This window comes from Erinaceus europaeus, chromosome 7 (genome assembly GCF_950295315.1).
Source record: "Erinaceus europaeus chromosome 7, mEriEur2.1, whole genome shotgun sequence".
NCBI lineage: Eukaryota > Metazoa > Chordata > Mammalia > Eulipotyphla > Erinaceidae > Erinaceus > Erinaceus europaeus.
The window spans coordinates 27138000-27161634 of record NC_080168.1 but is presented as its reverse complement, the minus strand read 5'-3'; the positions used below and the strand labels follow the sequence as shown (position 1 = coordinate 27161634).

General features: G+C 40.2%; 1 protein-coding gene across 3 annotated transcripts in view; it reads right to left on the bottom strand.

The window, feature by feature from the left end:
• The window catches only part of KLF7 (KLF transcription factor 7), a 97721-nt gene that overhangs the window by 47344 nt on the left and 26742 nt on the right, over positions 1-23635 (bottom strand). For 2 of the 3 annotated variants that reach the window (XM_060194056.1, XM_060194055.1), the window contains one exon: positions 652-1279. In XM_060194056.1, coding sequence (XP_060050039.1) covers positions 652-1279 — 628 coding nt within the window. The remainder of the gene's footprint in view (positions 1-651; positions 1280-23635) is intronic. The other variant, XM_007520188.3, reaches the window with a different exon arrangement.

Here is a 23635-nt window from a genome sequence, read left to right as displayed (position 1 = left end):
AATGTAGTCACTTTAGCAACTTCTCAGTAACAAGCTCATTAAAAAGCAATTCTGCCATCTCTCCATAAAGCACGCGCCAGAGAACAATGCAAAAGAGGAGATGCCAATTAATTATAGAATGATCACATCTAATGAACTCTGAAACCCTCCTGCTGTTGGTGACTTTGATGAAAAATCAGGGATGCTGGGAAAAGAGTGAATGGGGACACTCGGGCTACCTTGTTTAACCGGGAATCCTTTCAACTATACCTCCACATACTAGCATTGATCCAAACTGCAGAGCTACACTCATGAAACAATGAGAAGTGTCAGGAAAGAGGCATGTCTCACATACGGCTGTGATCACACTCCCAGAATCCCTGTTTAGTGATCTCCAGCAAGGTTTGGGTCTATGCCGTGGTTGCCATTGAGTCAGAAAGGATGTCACAGGCAGCTAGCGGCAAACTTATGTCCCTTGATCTGGCATCTGGAGCTTCTAAAGTTAACAAGTGAGTCACTCTGCATCCCCATCCCTGGCACCCTTCCTGCCCCTCCATCACCTCCTCATCAACACAGATGCAGCTCTGGGGGAGCAGGGAGAAGAAGCCTGTCCCGCTTCAAGGCTAAAGGGGGAAAAGGAAAAAGAAGCCACGTGCGGCCAACTTGTACCACTACCTGTGTGAGTTCTCTGGTGGGCCTTTAAGTGGGAGCTTTTTGTATAAACTTTCCGGCACCCGTTAAACTGGCAGCGGTGAACCCTCTTCTTGTTTTCGGGGCATGTGTCACCCCCTCCTTGTTCACTGTCGCTCTGTCCACTCTTAACTGCCCCAGCTGTCGCCACGGCTGCTGCTGCGGTTGCCACCCCTCCCACCTTTACTGAGCTGAGTGTAGCCTTCTTGGCCACCAGTTTCAACGTCACTGTGCCATCCACAGCTGAGAGAGTCTGGGAGGTTTTGACCAGATGGCGGCTGAGCTCAGGGGATGATGGGGGTGTTAATGAGGTCACTGCGTTGAGCTGGGCCTGGTTGACGGCTGTGTAGCTGTCTAGAGAAGAGCTGGTTGGCTGGAGGCTGAGGCAGGTCTCAGATAGCAACTTGTCCCGAGAGAGCAAAATGTCCACTGCTGAGCTCTTCTCGCAGATGGCTGCTTCCACAGGGAGCAGCAGGGGGTCTAGGCGCCGGAAGCTTTCCTCAATGCACGGGGGAGGAGAGGCGTGGAGAAAACAGTCCAAATCCTCACCAAAGGTCTCCGAGATCCTCCTGGGCTCTGTCTGTAGGTAGCGTTCCAATTCAAGGCATGTCTGTAGAGGGCAAGGAGGGAGGGAAAGAAACAGCCATCAGAGGCAAAGAACACAGTAAGGTCATAAATTGACAGGCAGCGGAGGAAGTTACTGAAAAGTACAGAAAATGGTTTCATGTCTGGTGTCTGAAATGCTTTTGCTGAAAGTCCTGACCTTGTTATTTACCCAGGATACTTCTGAAGGGGTCTTAGAGGTTGCATCATCTAAGTTCAGTTACTGTGGTTGAGGGGGAACTAGAAGTCCAGAAGGACAATCTGACATTAACAGGCTCCCAGAGAATATTCAGTGTCAGAAAGACTAGCCCCACAATCTAATGCAGCGAGATGCCCCCAACTACACCTAGGAGCTCCCATGTAAGCCACAAATAAATAGAATCAGGCAAGGTCTTCATGCGGAGTATGTAGTGTACATGACTCTCCACAGGCTGATCTGATTTTCCAAAATACACATGAGGAAAATCACAAAATGGCTCAATCTGACAATATACTCTGCAGAAAAAACAATTTCAACCCAGACTAAGAGATGATCTCAACTACAATGAACTTAAGAGTAAACCCTGCCATGAGCAGAGATTCCTTAACCAGCAGCAGTACCTACTGCCCTAAGGAATACTTATTATATTTACTGATGCGCAAGACAAAAGTTCTGGTGCTTACAGCAAATTATCCCAAATAGATTTACTACTACAGGCTTTGTGGCAAGGAGGGTACACCCACTATAATGGGTTTGAGTCTCTGACTATATATATGATCAAAATACACTTAAACACAGTTACTGGACTAGTAAAAGATAATCTATTTCAGTGCAAAGTTTTTACCTGGTGTAGAAATAGAGAAAAAGAAATGAAAAATTCAGTTTAAAAATTCTTCACTCATGTTCTTCATACATCTTTGTAGATAGTAGAAAAAGATTTCATGACAAAAAAAAAGTGCAGTTATTTGGGATTATATTCTACAAGTGCTCCTTATTTAAAATTTTTAACTTTTCTAGAAACTTGTATAACTTGCTCTAACTTCTGAGCTTCAGTCAAGAAACACTGATGGCAAATATAAATTGTTACTAGCTTCTAATTTACTGCCTTCATAGAGCTTCTATATTTTCAGTCAATGTTCTCATGTGAGGCTTTTATTCTGCTAAGAATATATTTTAATGAGGTGTCTAGTCTTGTATCTGTCAAGAGTTTTATTTTGATGACATTTCAGAACATTTTTTAAAAATCATTCTCTGGTCCTTTTTGCAGCCATGGCATCATCTCCCCAGACAATAACTTGGGTCCACCTGCATATCTGATGTCAGGCTCAGGAAAAAAAACCACTACTAGTATAATCATGGACCCTTTGGAATATACCTAAAATAGGCCTACGAACTATCTAAAAAACAGAGATCTCCATCTGCACTAATCCAGTCTTTAGGTTCATCATTAGTCAATAACTTGTTTGGCTTTATATGTTAACTCTTCTTTCAGCCACCAGGTTCCAGATGCTAGCATAATGCCAACCGGACTTCCCTGGGCAGACGACCCCACCAATGTGTCCTGGAGCCCTGCTTCTCCAGAACCCTGCCCCACTAGGGCAAGAGAGAGACAGGCTGGGAGTATAGATCGACCTGCCACACCCATGTTCAGTGGGGATGCAATTACAGAAGCCAGACCTTCCACCTTCTGCACCCCATAATGACCCTGGGTCCATACTCCCAGAGGGATAAGAATAGGAAAGCTATCAGGGGAGGGGATGGGATACGGAGTTCTGGTGGTGGGAATTCTGTGGAGTTGTATCCCTCTTAACCTATGGTTCTTGTCAATGTTTCATTTTTATAAATAAAAATTATAAAAAAGAAACATTGATAGCAAATATAAACTGTTACTAGCTTCTAATTTACTGCCTTCATAGAACTTCTATACTTTCAGTCAATGTTCTCATCTGAGGCTTTTATTCTGCTAAGAATATATTTTAATGAGGTATCTAGTCTTGTTGTATCTGTCAAGGGCTTTATTTTGGTGACATTTCAGAACATTTTTTAAAAATCATTCCTGGGTAAAATGGCACTACTGAATAAGAAAACCAAATTTTAAAATTATGAATCACTTTTGAATTTCACTGTTGATTTTTAGTATAAACTAATAAATGGTTCCAATCTTCATTCAGTATTCATGTAACAAGTGTTCATTCAACTATGGTGTTCACAGCAAGGTGCAAGCCTTTCTATGTGTTAGCAGGGAAGGTAGAGTAATAGAGCCAAGTGACATGCAGATTTGGAAAGCAATATAACATTAAGTAAATAGTACAGAGGAAATATATTCTTAGGAAAAGAGAAGACAATAGATTCTTACTCAGAAATGTAACAGTAAAAATCAAAGATTACTTATTGGAAAAATAAGCTTTAGTTCTATTTTACTTATTGATTAAATAGTAGCATTAGCTAAGTAGACTCCCATCATGTTATATTAGGAAAAAATACTATCATCTTCTGAGGCCTAGAAATCTGTATTATTCTTACTTGCCTCTTTCTGATTTTGTTAAATTTTTCCCCTTTCCCCATCTCACTGGTAGAAATTATTAGTTGCTTATCGCCAATACTGAAATTTTCTATATTGGCTTCAATAAACTCATATTTGAGTTACAATATCTTACCCATTTAAGCCTCCTCTTTCCTTTTTAGACCTTACGCTACCAAGTACCACACCTGACACTAAGTAAATAAGGTCTATGAGGCAAAGATAAAATGAATTTTGTGCTATCACTTTAATCATTCAATCTCCTCCACTCTTCAAAAGCCATCTGCTGACATCTGGTCCTGGACCATGCTGAGAGCAGCGATCTTAGAAATGATCACCAACACACGTCTTCAGACATACAACTGCAATGCTTCTTTAGCTTTGTCCAAAGGGCAGAATGAGATCTTTGAGACTCAGATAAGTTGCAGTTAAAAATTAGCTGACTCATGGGTTATACAATGTCCTTGAGGCAGTTCCCTGCTTCACACACAAGAATTACTTCACATACCCCATCTATGGTGACTGTGGGTGGAGCTTTAGTATGTCACATCTTCTTGTATGCCTTCTACTGAAATGTTTGGAAGTTACTAAGGAATTGTGGTTACTACGATGATCTCATCACATTCTAAGTTCTCAGATGCCTATGATGTTTTAATTGGAATTTGAGACATCAGTATTTACTTGTACTCTTCAATAAACATAAAGATATACAAGTATGCATACAGTGAGCATATGCACACATGAGTATACATACATACATCTCCCAGCTCTAACTAGACAGATATTCTATCAGCAAAGTCACCCCAGGATCACTGAGTACATGTAGGTAGCACAGAAACCTTGGTTTCTAAGTATCATCTAGTACAAGGACTCTGGGTACTGTGGAGGAATAACCAATTCCAAGGTCAAGGCAAAAAGTAAAATGAAAGATGAGCCTAGAATATCTTGTGATGCCAGAAGTAAAGAAATGCTCACAAAGTGATAACAATGTCAAAAAGTCAATTCAAAGGAGTTCTCAATGGCCAAGCCTGGACAATTTGTGTCACAAAGCTGAATGACAGTAATGGATTCCAAATTATTAAATAAGATTAACGCCTATTAATCCATAATTATATAGATAAGATGGTACAGTACATGAACAAATGAAGATTAGCTCCTTACAATAAGATCCTAAATAATAAATATAGAAAGAATGATGGAAACAGAGAACTGGCACTTGGCAAACAACAAACTAAAAACTACAAGAAAGGCTCAATGGGTGCCAAAACTAGGAGATGAAAGAGGGACCAGGTGGTGGTGCACCTGGTTGAGTGCACATGCTATAATGCGCAAGGATCCAGGTTCGAGCCCCCGGTCCCCACATGCAGGGGGAAAGCTTCATGAGTGGCAAAGCAGGGCTACAGGTGTCTTTCTCTCTTTCTATTTCCCCCTACCCTCTCGGTTTCTGGTTGTCTGTATCCAATAAATAAATAAAGATTATTTTTTAAAAAACTAGGAGATGAAAGTATAATGAAAAATAACGGAGTCGGGCTGTGGCGCAGCGGGTTAAGCGCAGGTGGCGCTAAGCACAAGGACCGGCAAAAGGATCCCGGTTCGAACCCCGGCTCCCCACCTGCAGGGGAGTCGCTTCACAAGCGGTGAAGCAGGTCTGCAGGTGTCTATCTTTCTCTCCTCCTCTCTTTCTTCCCCTCCGCTCTCCATTTCTCTCTGTCCTATCCAACAATGACAACAACAATAATAACTACAACAATAAAACAACAAGGGCAACAAAAGGGAATAAATAAATTAAATAAATATTTAAAAAAGGGAAAATAAATAAATATTTTTAAAAGAAAAATAAGATGGCTGTCCAGTTTCAAAGTAACTTCCTAGAAGGTAACTGGAAATCACAAAGTTAAAAGTACTGATTTTGGGAGTCGGGCGGTAGCACAGTGGGTTAAGTGCACGTGGCGCAAAGCACAAGGACCGGCGTAAGGATCCCGGTTCGAGACCCCGACTCCCCACCTGCAGGGGAGTCGCTTCATAAGCAGTGAAGCAGGTCTGCAGGTGTCTATCTTTCTTCCCCTCCTCTCTCCATTTCTCTCTGTCCTATCCAACAACACCAACAACAATCACCACAACAATAAAATAACTAGGGCAACAAAAGGAAATAAATATATTTTTTTAAAGTACTAATTTTACAGTGGAGAGACCTGGCATGCGCCACTTTCACAGAGTTAGAGTAATGGTACATAGTAGTGGCAGGCACTGCTGATGCTTTCAGCTGAAAAGGACACATTTTTCTACATTATTCCTGCCCAAAATATAAAGCCTCAATGTACACATGAGAAAACATGAAACCAGCCCAAAGTGAGTGAGGGTCATTCAACAGACTTATTAGCCAGTAAACTTGAACAGTGTCAAGGTCATAGAGCACAAAGGAACACTGAGAAGCTATCTTGACTAGGGAACTCAAAGGAGGTATAACAAAAATGGATACTAACTTGGATCCTGAATGAAATGAAGGACACCAGTGGGAAAACGATATTACTCAACGGATATAGATTAGTTCACTGGTATCGAGTCAGTGTTAATATTCTGTTTCTGATCAGTGTATTACGGCTCTGCACCATTAGGAATGGCGAGGCAAGGTGTATGTGTGAACTCTATCTACTATTTTTGCAACTTTTTAAAAAAGTTTTTAAAAAATATTTATTTATTCCCTTTGTTATCCTTGTTTTTTATTATTGTAGTTGTCATCGTTGTTGTTGGATAGGACAGAGAGAAATGGAGAGAGGAGAGGAAGACAGAGGGGGAGAGAAAGATAGACACTTGCAGACCTGCTTCACCATTTGTGAAGCGACCCGTCTGCAGGTTGGGAACCAGGAGCTCGAACTGGGATCCTTACACCAGTCCTTGTGCTTTGCGCTATTTTTGCACCTTTTCTGTAAGCTTAAATAATATTGGAAGGAAGGACGGAGGGAGGGAAGAGAGGGAAAGGGAGGACTCATCAGTAGACTAGATTATACCTCTGATAGAATCCAAATGTCTGTATACCACAACCACAGACTTACTCTGTCCCAATGACATTCTAACCAGCAAGCTCTAAATTGTAGTTGTCAGATGACAATTTAATGAGATAAATTATACCTGTCTCAAACTTCACCTGGGAGAAATGGGGTTTCCCTCAGCTCGGTCTAACAATGCAGTTTAAAGCATGAGTCATCGGATCAAGCTCTACTCTGGCAAAATAAAAATCCATTACATTCAACAACGGGAAGGAATGAATGCTCAAGGCGAAGTGCTTTTCTTCTGTGAATCACAAATGATTTGGGGTGAGAATCTCTGCTACCTCAACACTGAAATATATAGTTTCTTCTCCCAGTTTCCTAATAAGGACTACCTGAAATTGGTTTGGAAATGATCTCCCTGAAATCACTATTAATGCTTTCTATATTCTGTTGATAGCCTTTTAACTCTGACGACCCAACTTCAAGTTACCAACACCATGATAAGCCAGGGCTGAGCTGTGCTCTGCTCTCTCTCTGTCTCACTCTCCTTCTCTCTCCCCCTCCCCCTCTCCCTCTCCCTCTCCCTCTCCCTCTCTCTCTCTTTCTGTGTCTGACTTCCTCCTTATCTCTCTAAGCAAATAAAATATATTTTTAAAGTGATAATCCAAGACCTTATTTAAAAATTCAAATAGTGGTGCAGTGGATAAAGCACTGGACTCTCAGGCATGAAGCCCCAAGTCCAAGTTCCAGCATCACAAGTGGCAGAGTAATGCTCTGGCTCTCCTCTCCTCTCTCATAAATCAATCAATCAATAAAGAATTCTTTTTTAAAAAATCCAAGTATTCCAGCCATTCTTACAAGTTTTATGATAGGTTCCAAAACAGAAGTGAGTTTTTTTTTTTCTTCAATACTGCTCTACGATTGGGAAATTTCCACTATTTTTTTAACTTTTAAAATTGTCTTACTATTACTATTATTATTATCAACAGCATCTTCATCCCATCAATGTTACCACTGGGGCATGATGCCTGCATGATGCTAGTGTTCCTGGCAGCCATTTTTCCACCTTTACTTTCTTCTTGATAGAGGGTACGAAACAGAGTGAGATGGTGGGTGGCACATAGGGCAAGAGAGAGAGACACACAGGAGAACGAGGAGAGACATTTACAGTCTTACTCCACCACTCATGAAGTTCCTTCTCTACAAGCTGTAGTTATTTTCATGGTACCAAGAAGTATGTAAGGAATCTAGTCATATGTGGACATAACAATGTTAAAGTTACCAAATGCATTTCACTCAGGCTGTCCTTATCTCATCATGAATTGCATAAAACTTGTCAGTCAGGATTACAAACCCGTCCCATCACTGTTGACATTTTTTCTACATTCCTGCCTTAAAAGTTATCCTTTCGGGGGTCAGGTGGTAGCACAGTGGATTAAGTGCACATGGTGCAAAGCTCGGACTGGTGTAAGGATCTCGGTTCGAGGCCCCAGCTCCCCACCTGTAGGGAGGTCGCTTCATGAGTGTTGAAGCAGGTCTGCAGGTGTCTGTCTTTCTCTCCTCCTCTCTCCATTTCTCTCTGTCCTATCCAACAACAATGACATCATCAACAACAATAATAATAACCATAACAATGATAAAACAACAAGGGCAACAAAAGGGAAAAAAATAGCCTCCAGGAGCAGTGGATCCGTAGTGCAGGCACTGAGCCCCAGCAATAACCCTGGAGGCCAAAAAAAAAAGTTTTCCTTTCTTTTTTTCCTCCTCTCTACCTTTCCTCATGTTCATATGCTTAACAGCTACTAGTTTATTAAGTACATAATTTCCCCTTTACTCCTACTTTGGCATTCTTTCATTCAAAGTTAAACATAAAGCCTATCACTTTTAAGAAGACTGGTCTAGAAAAAACAATGGAGTCAAGAAAATATTCTGATTGCTAAGTCTGTTGAAAGACACTCCTCCTTAATCTAGGACAACTAAACAGTATCTCTAAATGAATCTCAAGAGTTCACAGATTGGTGGTTTACTAAGATTATAACCTCTTTAAGAGTAATGATGATATTACTTTTGTCACCTGGGTTTAGAAATAGTAAAAATAATAATTTAAACCTACTTAAACACCTACCTCTCTTGTCTCAGATGGCAGAGATGTCTAAATGTTTGAAGGGGTGCAAAGTTGTAAGAGTTTCAAGTTGTTGAAATAACAAGCTAGATATGACAATACAATTTTTATCTATCACCCCCACTGTAACTACTGCCATGTTTGGTTGGTACAGACTCAACTGCAGGCACTTCAATATGAAAGTTTTTACCAAGTGTGTGTGTGTGTGTGTGTGTGTGTGTGTGTGTGTGTGTGTGTGTACATTTCTAGTTCCAGAGCACTAGAAAGGTAACTCACTGTGCTTGCATGCCATGCATGTGAACCAGGTTCAAGCTCCAGGCACACCACGTGGGAGTACTATAGTTCTGGGGGGAGTTTTGGTACTGTGCTGTGTGCTGTCTCTCGCTCTTCCTCTTTCTTTCTCTGTCTCTCTCCTTCTATCTTGAAAAGGCAACCCACAGTGGTGAAATCATGTGCATCAAGCCCAGCAATAACAAAAACATAGAATTATAGTTTCTATTTCAATTGGAACATAAGACAAAGACATTGTTCTGGTATTTTCATCATTGTCAATAACTATGTCATTCTGAGTGATTAACTGGAGTGACTAGGTCCAGGTAGAGCTAGTGAGTGAATAAAGAGAAGAAGGCATATTTTGTTAATGATTATTTGGTATGATACAGAATCAAAGAGATAATAAAGTATCACCTACTAGGATTGGCAGATAGCCCACCTAGTACAGTACATGTCTACATTTGCAACCCAATACCATATTGCGTGGCACTGAGGCAACTCTATGGATGTGGAGCAAAGTACTGTATCTCTTATGTCTGCCTCCCCTTTGATCCTCCATAAAACAAAAACAAAACAAAACAAAAAAAAGAATGAATGAAAAATTGAACCAGAGAGATCATTCAGCAGTACTGCATATTCATGAAGTTCCTGGGTTCATTCTCTGACTTTGTATTAGAAAAAAAAAAGGTACTTGCTATAGCCTGTGTTTATGATCAATTATGAGTCATTTGTACTCCCTCTAGCCTGTTATCCTAATTGCAGTGATTTCACCTATTTCATTCTCTTAAAGGACGCAAATGTTCAACGTGTAAGAGATAAAAACGAGTGAGGGGATGATTACAAATAGCAAAATATGTGGAATATCATACTTTGACACGATGGTGACAATAACGACCATGATGATGACGGTAATCCTCTCAGCCAAGAAAGGGTGAACTTTGGTTCCCAGAAAGAATGTGCATCCAGGTAATATACTCACTGGTGAACTGTGCTTAGCAGCCCATGGGAGTCCCTTCCTGACATTTATTATGTGTGGTTTTGTCACGTGGTATTAACCATGGTGCCAGAGTCCCCAAAGAGTCTGAAGTACAGAAACAGGGAGACAAATCCCTTACCTTTCTCTTGGGAGTACCCCAAACCTTAATTACATTTTGTACATTGAAATCTTCACATACATCCCAGAATGGAAACACAAAGTGACACAAAGCAAACCACTTATTGTAGGGCACTGTGGGCTTCTTTTTTAAAAAAAGTCACCATCTAGAATACTCAGTCCTTTCCACAGTACACTAGACATACTTGTACTTTTTAGCAAAAAAAAAAAAAAAATGTTTTTTATTCCTCTGACTCCTGAAAAACACTAGACGGTTTCAGAGATTGACACTTACGGGAACTTCCTAATTTTTCCCATTCTAAAGCTGAGATGATGCAATGTTGATGACATATTTCTAGTCTTTTGAAATTAGGTCACCTCCAAAAGATGGGAAAAGAAGTAGAAGGCATGGTTAGAGAGTTTGCCACTATTTTTTTTCCTCAGGGATTAGAGGAGTGGACAGAGTACCAAGATTAATAGGTGCAAGAAGACTAAGGAAAATCATTAGACATCAAGCTCTTAAACCTTGTTCCCCATCACCCTGAATTTCATCATCCCAAAGCAAGTAGAGAAGAGAATACTAATATTGAACCTACTTTAGGGGCATGGACCAGGTACCAAAAAAAAAAAAAAAAGTCAACCTTGCAGACAGGACCTAGAAAGTGATTCTATGCAGATTTTAAGCAAATATTAACATTTTCTACACTTGCACAGATAAAAAATATTAAGGTGGAAGGCTAGAAAAGAATAAATTTTGTTTAAAACGTGGGTAGGCAAGTGAAATTTCTTATTGTATTTTTTAGCTATTCTGTTAAAGAAAAAAAAAGTCACATCAATAGCACACCCCAGAGGTTCGACAGTATTATATATTACTCTCGGAACTGCTGAACTCCACAAAATCTCCAGATACTGTAACCATGTCAGAGAGCGTTCCTTCTCACTGTTTCTCACATCAACTGTTGATGAAACTAAAGCTAAATTAAACATTCCTCTCTAGTAATTTGTGAAGTCTGAGAGAAAATTAATTTAATTTTAAACAAACGGAAACTTTAAGAAATGTCTATGGAAACTTCCTTATTAGTCTGTCACCTCCCCCATTTTCAACATATAAAGAAAATATTTGTATATTTTGACTTGAGGAGGCGGGGAAAGGAGATAAAAGGAAAGGGCTGAAGAGAGGGGGATTTTTTTTTAAATAAGCAGACTTAAATACCCTTTTCATCTTCCAAAGATTTTTTTAAACTACAGTGCATAAAAGAATACCCCCCCAACAAAAAAACCTCGAATTTGAATTAAATGCTAATTGAGGTGTTTTTTTTTTCAGTCTTTAATTTTTTTTTTCTGGGGTCCAGAAAAAAGCTACCGAGGCCCCCACAGCTTCAACGTTTTGGAAGAGTCCTTCCCCCACTCTATACTGTTTATGATCTACAAAATCAACATTGTCCCCAAGGGACAAAATGATCCATAGATTGAGCTGCCTGCCTATCTGGGTTCACTGTTGTTTTTTCCAGATGTTTCTTGTCAGAACACATTGAACTTAAGTCTAGTGATCATTCTCATCTTTGCCCACAATGCTGTACTTACTCTCCTTCAGCTCTAAAGAAGAGCAGCTCCTATTATCTGGCCACTGGATTGCAGCTCAATTCCCATGCCTGAGTCCTCAAGAGCCATCACCGCTCAGACACAACCTGATGCCATGTGGTGCCTGCAACTGCTCTCATCTCATCCCCCAGTCAGATCTCTAGCTGACCCACACTGGTGAAAATCCCATTTGCTACTTTAGAGCTTAAGTGTAAATTTTATTAGATGCCCCTGCTTCACTCACTCCAATTTTATAGTCAAAATGAAATTCATGCCTAAGTAGTTAATAAAAAGAAATCCTCCCACACTAGAGCAAAGACCAAGATCAAGGCTGCAAGTGAGTGTCAGAAAGAAAGAAAGAAAGAAAGAAAGAAAGAAAGAAAGAAAGAAAGAAAGAAAGAAAGAAGAGGGAGAAAGAAAGGAATGCAGGGGCTCCCCGCCTTCAAGTGTTGAAGCAGGTCTGCAGGTGTCTTTCTCTTCTCCTCTCTCTTTCCCTCTTCTCTCCATTTCATCTGTCCTATCCAACAGTGACGTCAACAACAATAATAAAAAGCCACAACAAGGATGGGAAAACAAGGACAACAAAAGGGGGGGGGGGGGGAAGGGGATTTGTGGTGTAGGCACCCAGCCCTAGCAATAACCCTGGAGACCAAAAAAAAAAAAAAATGCAGATGAAATGCTCTACAAGAAAAAAAAAAAACTCATCAGGGTGTGTGACAGTGTCAACCAGTCCTTGCTCGTAATGTGGGGCGCATGATCCCAGCGCTTCATGGGAGCCAAGGACTTGAGGAGAAGGCCTCCTTTCTGAGGAGTGATGGCTTCCCAAGAACAACAATGGTCCTGACAGTTGTTCAGCATCACCATTCATTTTTCCATAAAAACCAGGGGCTTTTTTTTTTTCTTTTTGTGATGGGCATTTGTGTCAGGCAGAGCCTGATGCTTCAGAAACCTGTAATTATTCTTGGCTCCCCACCCCCCACAGTCTCTGCACCTGTGTCATTTCAAGGCACCAGCTGGCCACGTCTTGCCTCTTGCCTCTGAAGAGAGTGGGGTGGGGTGGGCAGGGGATTCTTCATGGAAATCCTAAGCTGCTACTACTTACCTCTTCTTCTAAAAGGCAAAAACAATACAAAAATTCTAACTCACTGGTCTCAGCTCCCCCCCCCCCCCCATGGGTCTAGCCAAAGGAAACAAGTATTAGCTGGCTCTAGAGTCTTCATTCAAAGCAAAATTGCTAGGGGAAAAAAAAGTAACAGGGAGAGATCTGTCTGACAAGGGGTTATTAATCCTGTTTTACAACCCGCTTTCACTCACCCCCACCCGCTCCCTTAACTTTGCACACAGGCTCCCAAACTCCCTGGGCCCCTCAGCACTGAGTGGCCAAGAAGGGAACATACCGAACCCATTACATCATCTCCCCTTCCTCTCCCAAATCACTTGCACAGGCTGACTCAGGCTACTGGGACTTTTTTCTTTCTTTTTTTAAGCAAACACATTTCATTGACTCTCTTCTGGAACACTCTTACATCCTTCTCAGCTGGGATAATTAAATACACGTCTCTAGCCTCTCCACAAAAATCCATACCAAAAAAATGCATATAATTAATTTTGTTCCATGTCAAGCTGCACACATGTACACTGTATAGATACTTTTTTTTTGTCCTCTCTGTCTCCAAGCTTGCATATCCCCAGAACAACAGGCTCTAATCCCAGTAGGGCCCTCACTGGCACATGTAATTTAGTGGTCAGTGATCACAGAGGTTATTTTCAAAACTGAAAGAGCTTTCAGGAACTGGAACTTCCATTGTGGAACTCTTTAGAGACAATGCAGAGGTGCTGAGAGAACTGTGTTTTGTCAAACTGAGTAAGAAGGCAGCCAAAAACACAATGAAACCAAGTCCTAAGCTGCTTTTCCTGCTTTGGATGATAGTACCTTACTTAATTTGAGGAACTCAGAACCAATATCCCAAAATATTTAAGGTGTTTGAGTGGGTGTAACACTGCACTTCCCAGCCCAACCCAGCTAAGAAAACAGAATATAGCAAAACAGAAGAGGTTCAGAATTATGACTGTCAAGCCACACTATTCTGGCCTAAAGTCAGTTTACACTACCTACTAACTCACATCACCCTAGGGCAAGTTACTAAACCCTTCTGTACCTCAGTTTCTCCATCTGTAAAAGAGGACAGTTGACCATATATGGAATTTCAATCCCTGGATATGTGGCAAGTGCCTACAATAAGGCCTGAAAGAAGCACTATGTCTGTTGTAGCTCTATATAACTAGTGGTCTTTCTATTATGGTTCTAGGGTAACAACAAATATAGACAAATGAAGGGCATGAAAAGAGAAAATTAAAAAAAAAAAAAAAAACTTACCAAAGTAAAGCTATGGAGAAGGGACCATTAAGTAAGCAGAGGATTGAGTGAGTTACCTCACTGGGATCTGTTTTCTCATCTCCCAAGTGAATGGTTGGGTTTCATGGAGCCAGTGATGCCATGAAATAAAAAGAAGTCAAGACTGGAAAGCAAGGATGGTTCATTCACAACAGCTCAACGGAAATGAAACAAAGTTCTATGGCCCATCTGGATGGTAAAAGGAAGGAGACAAGAGAACCGACAGGAAAGTGCTCTTGGACCTACCTCTGCTTGGAAACCCCCATGGCTTTGACTGTAAGTCAAAGACACATCTGTACAAGTATACAGACTGCATCTCATCCGAGTCATATGACTGCAGATAGACTGCAAGTATTTGATTCACCATAAATATCAACCTCTTCAGCTTTTACATGTAAATTTCACTAAAATATGGGCTCTTCAAAGACAAGCATATATTGATGGCCAGGCTCAAGTATTTGTGGAATGCATATATCGATGGATGGAAAGGTAGATGGATGGATAGACAGAACAACTCCCGAATAATCCAATCAAAAGTGAACAGTGATGATAACCCTGGATAGGCAGAGACTCAGAAGGGTGGTAAATGCCCAACATTCCACTTTCTTCACCAAAAGAACACCCGGAAAACGTGTTTATGCCAATGTCAATATTTCCTACAGAATTCATCAATATTTTAAGACTTAATGATGTGTGGCAATTTATTCTCTTCATTTCATCAATACTGTTCATTTGAAAACAATGTTATATATACAAAATGAATACATTTTAATATTCCAAACTAAAAGATGGGTTTAGCTCATAAAATCTCAGAGGGCAGTCCTCATAGTATATACTTATGTAAAAAAGTAACAGAGGGGAGTCAGATGGCAGTGCTGCGGGTTAAGCACAGGTGGTACACAGCACAAGGAATGGCATAAGGATCCTGGTTTGAGCCCCCAGCTCCCCACCTGCAGGGGAGTCACTTCACGGACGTGAAGCAGGTCTGCAGGTGTCTATCTTTCTGTCCCCCTCTCTTTCTTCCCCTCCTCTCTCCATTTCTCTCTGTCCTATCCAACAATGACGACATCAATAACAACAACAATAATAGCTACAACAATAATTTTAAAAAGGACAACCAAAGGGAATAAAAAAAAAAAAGAAACAGAAACTCAACTGTCTCCCTTCTGCCACTTTCGTATTTTCTCCCCTCTCTTCTAAAAACCACCAAGAAGAGAAATGATAACAATGATAACAACAAAGAAACAAGATGCTATGTATTATTCTTGTCATTCGGGATTCACAGCCCAAGGCCTAATTTTTTCAGACAGAAAAATAGAAACAGAGGAAAGGGGATACAGGAAGAGAGGGAAAGACCCCCATAGTATGGAGACTTCCCACAGTGCAGTAAGTAACAAGTTCAAACCTAGATCACACACCTTGCAAAGCAGGAACCCTCCCGGGTGACCTATCTCACAGGCTTTCAACTCTCATTTTTAATTGAGGAAAAAGTACCTGGCTTGTGAGTCAAGTATGACACCCGCCTCTGCTATACCATCTCTCTCCTCCCCACTTAATCTTGAACAGGGAGTTACTTCTTTTGCTACAAAATGAGTGAGTCACATTCTCAATGAACCCATCCAACTCAAACTCAAAGGCATGCTAACACTTTTATTTCTATGCAAGGGCAAATCATACTCTAGGTGATCTGATCGTGCTTTATTCATCTCACCCTCCTCCCAGTCATACAAAAACACCAGACCTGGGAACATGATGGCAGAGGAGGATCTAATGTGGGTTGAACTGTTATGTGGAAAACTGGGAAATATTATGCATGTACAAACTATGGTATTTTACTGTCAACTGTCAATCATTAACCCCCCCCATAAAGAAAAAAAATAAAACACCATGCCTCTCTCAGTCATAGTGAATGCTGCTCATACCCCAGAATGCAGACTCCCCAAGTCAATGAATATGTTATTTTTTATCTATTATGCTTTAGCTTAACTGTTACCTGTTCAGAAGGTGATTCTTGATATTACTAAAGTAGCCCAAGAGCTCTCTTCTCACACCACATACTATTTTATTTGATTTTTAATACTTACCAAGTTTATCATGAAAAGATCTCGACTATATTCTCATTTCCATGACTACTGTCTGTATCTTTTCCTACTTAAATGGAAATTTCAGACTAGCAGAGACTTTGTCTTTTATAACAAGTCCCTAGCACAAGGCTTGGAAAACATAGTAGTTAAATGAAGTAGTGGAGCCATTACTCAATTCTGGAATGCCAAGAAAGACACCACCTGGTCTCTCCACCAGGAAACAAAACAAAACAAAACAAAAAAACTACCTTCTTAGAGCAGGAGATTCTACCAAGGCACCTTCTGACTCAGACTCCTCAGATGGGGTAATGAGAATGGAATTTGTCAAGACATAGAGACCAGTATGGGTCGTCATACCTGCCCATTTCAAGCAGATGCTAAAAGGCCATTTCTTCTCTGCAGTCTGTATTGCATCATGTGTTCTGATTGTTGTTCAGATGAATAAAACCCACCTCTCTCCTGGCTTCTGCACCAGGTGCTTGTTAACAGGTATCCTGAGGGAATAGCTTAAAGATAAATGCTCAACCCACTCTGTGTCATTCACTCCCATTTCTTTCACCTAAAATGATTTCCTTTTAAGAAAGGTAGCACATGTCACAGATGTCTGAAGCACTTGAGGAGGGAGGTTATCAGTTTGGTCCTCAACTTTGGCATCTCTACAGCCCTTAAAATAAAAAGTATTCACATCTAGCAGTCACCAAAGGTGTGTGTGTGTGTGTGTGTGTGTGTGTGTGTGTGTGTGTGTCCATCCTTGGTAGTTACACACTCCACTCACGTGGGTGAGATCCTTGGAAATTCTTGTTTTGGCCCATTATAGTGACTTTCCCTAAATTCCTAAACACATAAGTATTTCACTCCTCCGATTCCTTCTAAGAATTTTACATACAAAGATCTCCCTACTGAGAGTTTCTATTTATTCCAGGATCATTATTTCAAATATAGAGCCCTCAAATACTGAACCTGGAAGTTATCCAAAATCCAATTATGAGGGTATGGTGTTTGAACTAGGCAAGAACTAAGGGTGAAAATAAGCTGTATGGGAGCTTTTTACTATGTGTGTTTTTTTTCTTTTTCTTTTTTTTTTTTTTTTGTGTGTGTATTTGCCCACATGCTCCTGACAATAACTTTGATTTCTTTTTAATGTACTTCCAATTTCTTTTTCTGAACCTGTTGTCGTTGTCAGAATCACAAAACCATTCCCTTTCTCATTTATTATGTTAGGCAAAAGGAATCTTTCACATGTTGGCTGGAAAAAGAGGATGTAAGAGAAAAAGCAAGACAAGGCTTTCCATCATGTGAAATTGTGTTTAACCCATTTCCGAACCACATGGCAATGTTGCACATTTCAAATTAACCATTCAACCCAATTTGACAGGGAAGAATCAAGTGCTGAGACCCTGAAGTTTGGCTTCCAGCAGCCCTGGCACCTCACTTAACCTTAGGTGGCTCAGTTGATAGAGGATGACATGCATTTTCAGGCACACCAGACTCTATTGAAGAAACGACACTAATTTGAATCATCACTGCTATCCCCTCGCCCCTTTGTTCCTGTCTGAACCAATTTCCACACAGTCTCAAAGAAATCATCAGCCCATGCAAAGGGGAAATCCCAGTGGAACAAGAACCACATTAGCAGCATAAGGGGGAAATCTAATTTCCAATCCAGTTGCTTTGTTATTTCAAACTCCAAGGAAGGTTGCTACATACGCACAACATAAATTCAGTTTTAAAAGACCACCATGGTTTAAAATTAATAATAATAATCATCTCTCAAGGGGGGGGGAAGGTGCTTCTTTTACAAATCTCCATTGATAATAAAGTGCAACTTCACCAGAGTGTATGGGTGGTCTTCGTCTTTGAGGTCTCAATCATCTCAGCCAGAAAAATACTGTAGAACAGCATATATTCACTGTAACTAAAGCACACGTTACTTAATAGTTTAGTGCGGACGAATTCTCAGCCTAAGCCAATATCTACAATAAGAGTTCTTAAACAACATGTTGACACAGACTTCACTGAGATGTATCTTAGTGGATCAAAGTAAGGATTATTTTGGGGGATGACAAGAATGTCAATTCAATTTCCTAGTCACTACCTGCTAGAATAAAATTCCTGACAAGATACCAGTGTGAATACATCATTAATTAACCTGGACTATGTACCGGAACACTGATGCTAATAAAACTACCCTATAAAGAAAACATGTTTTCTCTATTGAGAACCCTGGAATGTGGGGCCTAGCCGAGTCACTGCCTTAATGAAGAAGATATTTTGATGCTGTGTCTGTATCGACAATTGTCAGGAAATTTAATCATGTTTGACTTGATCTTCAATAACCTGAGTTTTCAAGTGTGCTTTTGGAAAAAGAAAGCAACACCAACTAGAGGATTAACCATGAGAATGGAAGGATGACTTTTTTTTAGCTTCTTTATTGGAGGATTAATGTTTTACAGTCAACAGTAAATTTAATAGTTTGTACATGCATAACATTTCCCACTTTTCCACATAACAATACAATCCCCACTAGGTCCTCTGCCATCATGTTCCAGGACCTGAACTCTCCCCTCTACCCACCCCAGTCTTTTACTTTAGTGCAATACACCAACTCCAGACCAAGTTCTGTGTAGCGTTTTCTCTTCTGATCTTGTTTTTCAACTTCTGCCTATGAGTGAGATCAACCCATATTCAGGAAGGATCACTTTTGTTCAGGTAGTGGATGTTTATCTGTACTCTTCTTAAAGGCACATACTGAGCTCTAAACTTACAACTGACTAAATTAATGGTCCACAGACAGCTTTTATTCTCTCTAGAAAATAAGCTAACTGAATCAGGAAGAAAGTCACAGCTATGGTAACTAGGTGAAACTGGGCACTTTTCCAATCTAATCTATTTGAATTACCATATTTTTTAAACAGATAATTCTTTTGTAAGCAAAATAAAGCACCTAAAATATTTATCAGTATATATAGAATCTCAGAATCCTCACGAGCCTATCTAATCAGCAAAGATTAAAATTCCTGTACTACTTATGAGTATTGGTTTCTGTAGTTATATGATTAAAAAGGAAAAAAGAAATAAAGAAAGAAAGAAAGATAGATAGAAAGAAAGAAAGGCAGGCTTCTTAGCTAATAATCAAGTTTCTTCTAATCCAACTTTGGACCTTCCTCCAAGATGTCCAAACAGCTTGACAATTCAACATCATTCTAACAAATGATAAACTCCCACTACCACTCCCACTCTCACCCCTGCAGTAACCTTAATTAAATAAGAATTCCTCATACATGTTCAGGTTCTTCCCAAACTGGAAGTACAGCACCCAAATTCCAAAGTTCATTTTACAGTGTCACCTTTTGTTAGTAGAGTTCAGTTTTCTCTGGGCATCCCATATTTTAGTTTGATTGTTAAAAGTAAACAGGACTTCAGACTCCCCAACCAGTCAGTATCAAGTGTAATCACTGAGACTGACACAAACTGAATTAGCCGATTTTTAAGATCTGAGCTGACATAATGATAAATACAACATACAGTTCATAGGATTGATGTGAAATATATGAAAATTAGATGAGGCACTTTGTTAAAGAGGAAATTTGTACTTGTTATCCGGCATCTCTTTAAAATTTCCTAATTTTAAGGATCTTTGCAAGGATCCCAGTTGAGCCCCCGGCTCCCCACCTGCAGGGTGATCGCTTCACAAGTAGTGAAGCAGATTTGCAGGTATCTCTCTTTCTCTCTCCCTCTCTGTTTCCCCCTCCCCTCTGATTTTCTCTCCATCCTATCAAATAAAATAAGAAAAAAATTGGCTGCTGGGAGCAGTGCATTATTAGTGCCAGCATGGAGCCCCCAGCACTGAGCCCCGGTGATAATTCTGGTGAGAAAGAGAGGAAAGAAAGAAAGAAAGAAAGAAAGAAAGAAAGAAAGAAAGAAAGAAAGAAATTGAGTTTACAGAATACAGAAGGAATAGAAACAGTAAGAGAAAAAAGAAAAATGCAACAACGAAAAGTAGCTTTCATTTCTGTTATAAAAATCCTGTTTCATTATTATTTTTTTTTTTTAATTTATTATAGTTTTATTAAACATCTAATTAAGGGAAACCATCAAACTCTGGAGGCATCAAACAAAGGGAAAACTGACTCTTGTCCTTACATGGTACTGAAGCATTAATTTTAAAGTAAAACTGTCTATAATCATCTGGTAATCACAAGACAAAAATGGATGAAAATCATTGTAATTCAGAAAAGTATGGTGGTGGGAGACCATCTTTATTTTTTAACAGTCAGGTAATTTAGCATATTTTTGAGACAGAGTATCCAATCAATTTTGGATATCAAAATGCACTAACTTTAGGACTGAATTTAATTAGTTATACAAAATCAAAGACAAGGTGCTCTCCTGGAGAGAACACAGACTGGAGTAGAAACACTTTTATTATCTCCTCCTCCAAAATTAACTGTGTGACTTTCCTCAACTGCCCCTTTCATTGATCATCATGAAGATAGTGGAATTTCATGCTCTGATCCTTCTGCTTACAGCATCATCCTGTCTCTAGGTATGCCAATTTCAGTCTCTGAACTGTAATTTCTGTCCAGTCACTCAGACTAATTCCCATGGTGCAATGCCTCATGATTATCCTTGAGATACTAGGAGTAAATGGGTGTTGTTGTTACAAATGACTTCTAGAAGTAGTTAAAAATGTCCTTCCTGATTCACACACTCAAATACAACACAGAGAGGTCAATAGTACAATAATACAAATTAGTAAAAATGGTCGAGACATGACAGTGAAAATGACAGAGTGTACCAAACAATTCCAGAGTTTTCTATGGAATTTCTTATTAACAGAGAGACTCAGCTGGGAGATACCATGAATAACACTTCATTAGTCTTCTGCTCAGCTACTCTTGCCAGTAACAATCAACTACAATCTCTGCTCTTGAGAAGACTCTTGACACTAGAATGAGAAATCTACAGAGATGGCACCAGGATATACACGCAGAAAGAGTTAAGAGTGGGGCCAGGCGCTGCTGCACCTGATTGAGCACACGATACAATGGTCAAGGACCTGGGTTCAAGCTCCCGGTCCCCACCTGCAAGAGGAAAGCTTTGTAAATGGTGAAGCAGTGTTGCAGGTGTCTCTTTGTCTCTCTGTCTCTCTCCCTGTCTAACATTCCTTTCCCTCTCTATTCCTGGCTGTATCTATCCAACAAATAAAGATAATACTGAAGAGGTAAGAGCGATGAAAAATCGACAAGGTCCTGGAGTTCTGATGCCAAGTTTAAAAGTTTCTTAGATTTAAGCACAGCATTTACTCTAAGCAGTAGCTAGTCACTACTATTTTTCCTTCTTTTTTAAAATTAATTTAATTTATTTATTTTCCCTTGTTTACTTGTTGTTTTTTATTATCGTTGTAGTTACTGTCGTTGTTGGATAGGACAGAGAGAAATGGAGAGAGGAGGGCAAGACAGAGAGGGGGAGAGAAAGACAGACACCTGCAGACCTGCTTCGCCACCTATGAGGTGACTCCCCTGCAGGTGGTGAGCCGGGGGCTCGAACCAGGATTCTTAGTTGATAGCTTTAAAATCCTAACTAGCAGCTACTATCAGCTCTCCTTAGATAGTATTCTTTGGGAGGCAGGGTCAGACTGCAGATTTGTATTCCTATGACAACAATCCTGTAAATCAACAGTAAAGTGATTTAAAAAAAAAAAAACTATCAAATCAAGCACAGAATCAAATTCAGCACTGAGTTTCCTGTCAGTCAAGATAGGTAGATAAATAAATAACTAAATAAAAATTGAATTAGGAAATTCTAAAAGAAACATGAGCTTCTCAGTGACAAGGTGATAGCTGTAAACATAAAAGGTTAAAAAAAAAAGAAAGGAAAGTAAGAAAGCATGTGGAAGTGGAAGAGAATAAGAAGCAACAAAAAGAGATATTAAAAAAATACTCTTAAAAAAGGGGGGGGGGAATAACATTCCCGCAATAAAAACTTGTGTTTTGCTGGTGAGAGGACCAAAGGTTCAGAACCTGGGCATGTTTTTCTTCTTTGTAACCTCTCTCTGCTGATGTTTTTCTGGCTTTCTAAGCAAAAAGGAAACCTCACCCATTCCTGTAGACTTGCATTTATGACCACATTCTCCTGGCCAGTGATCCCCTGTGGCACCTTGAGGTACTTCTCAAGGGTAGAGAGTCACACAGTTGGATCTGGTTAGGAAGCTGCTGCTGCTACCACTCAGGCTGTGAGTTCAGTGAGGGCTCCAGGGCAGAGCTAACTCATTAAGGACAATATGTGCAGGCACATTTGACCTTTGGAAATCTAGCACTGGTAGGGAAGTTTCATATTCATCAAAACAAAAGCTGGAGGAAGCACAGTGAGTGCTGGGCCCATCCCCCACTTGTCCCCATCCCCCCCCCCCCCCATGATGGAGAGGCTCACAAAATCAATAGAGCAGCATTATTAACTCTGCAATGACACAAGAGAGGGCTTCACTCTCTTCCTTGGTAGAGAGCAAAGACAGGGAGAGGCAAGTTAGCTACACGGGAAGGGATACTTCACTAAAGTCTTAACTCTGGGGTGGCCATCTCTGTGAGAGCTCAACAGATGAAGCAGTGCGGATAACCTCCAGTGCAAATCCTGCCCCGGGTCCATCATACAAACATGACACCTTCATCTACAGTAACACATTTTAAACCATTCCCCCACTGTTAATTTTTCAACTCTTATACCATTGATAAGACCTAGTGCTATTACTATTGATCTTGGAAACCAAACCACCAAGTCCTCCCCCTATTTCTTCTGATTTGCTAGGACTCCTACCCAACTGGGTCACCACTTCCCTCTGCTGGATCAGATGACCCATTCCACTGGCTCTTAGCACCATGCCAGCATCACCACCAAATCTCATGCACACCCAGTGAGCAGTTGATTTCACTTTTCTCCTTCCATAAAGACATGCCTCAGTCTCACCCATGTTCTGCCACCAACCTTCAATACTGACAGCAACTATCACTGCAGGATTGCAAATTGGCAGGTGTTAAAGGTAAATAAAATGAGTTTTCAGATATATCGTAATCTTAAAATCTTTCCTTCCATCATTCATATTAAGCAAATATCTTTTCTTTGTAATGTCAGTGTTCTCTTCAGCTTCTCTGATTCTGGCATTTTATTCTAGTTAGAAGGTTAAGCACCCCTTGTCGCAAATCAAACTTGCATCAATTCAATCCATTTTCTGTTAAAGAAACATCGCTCTTCCCAGAATTTTATTTTTCTTTTAGCCACACATCAAACCTGATTCAGGCAATGTGTTCTGATAAATGTGTCTATTTTG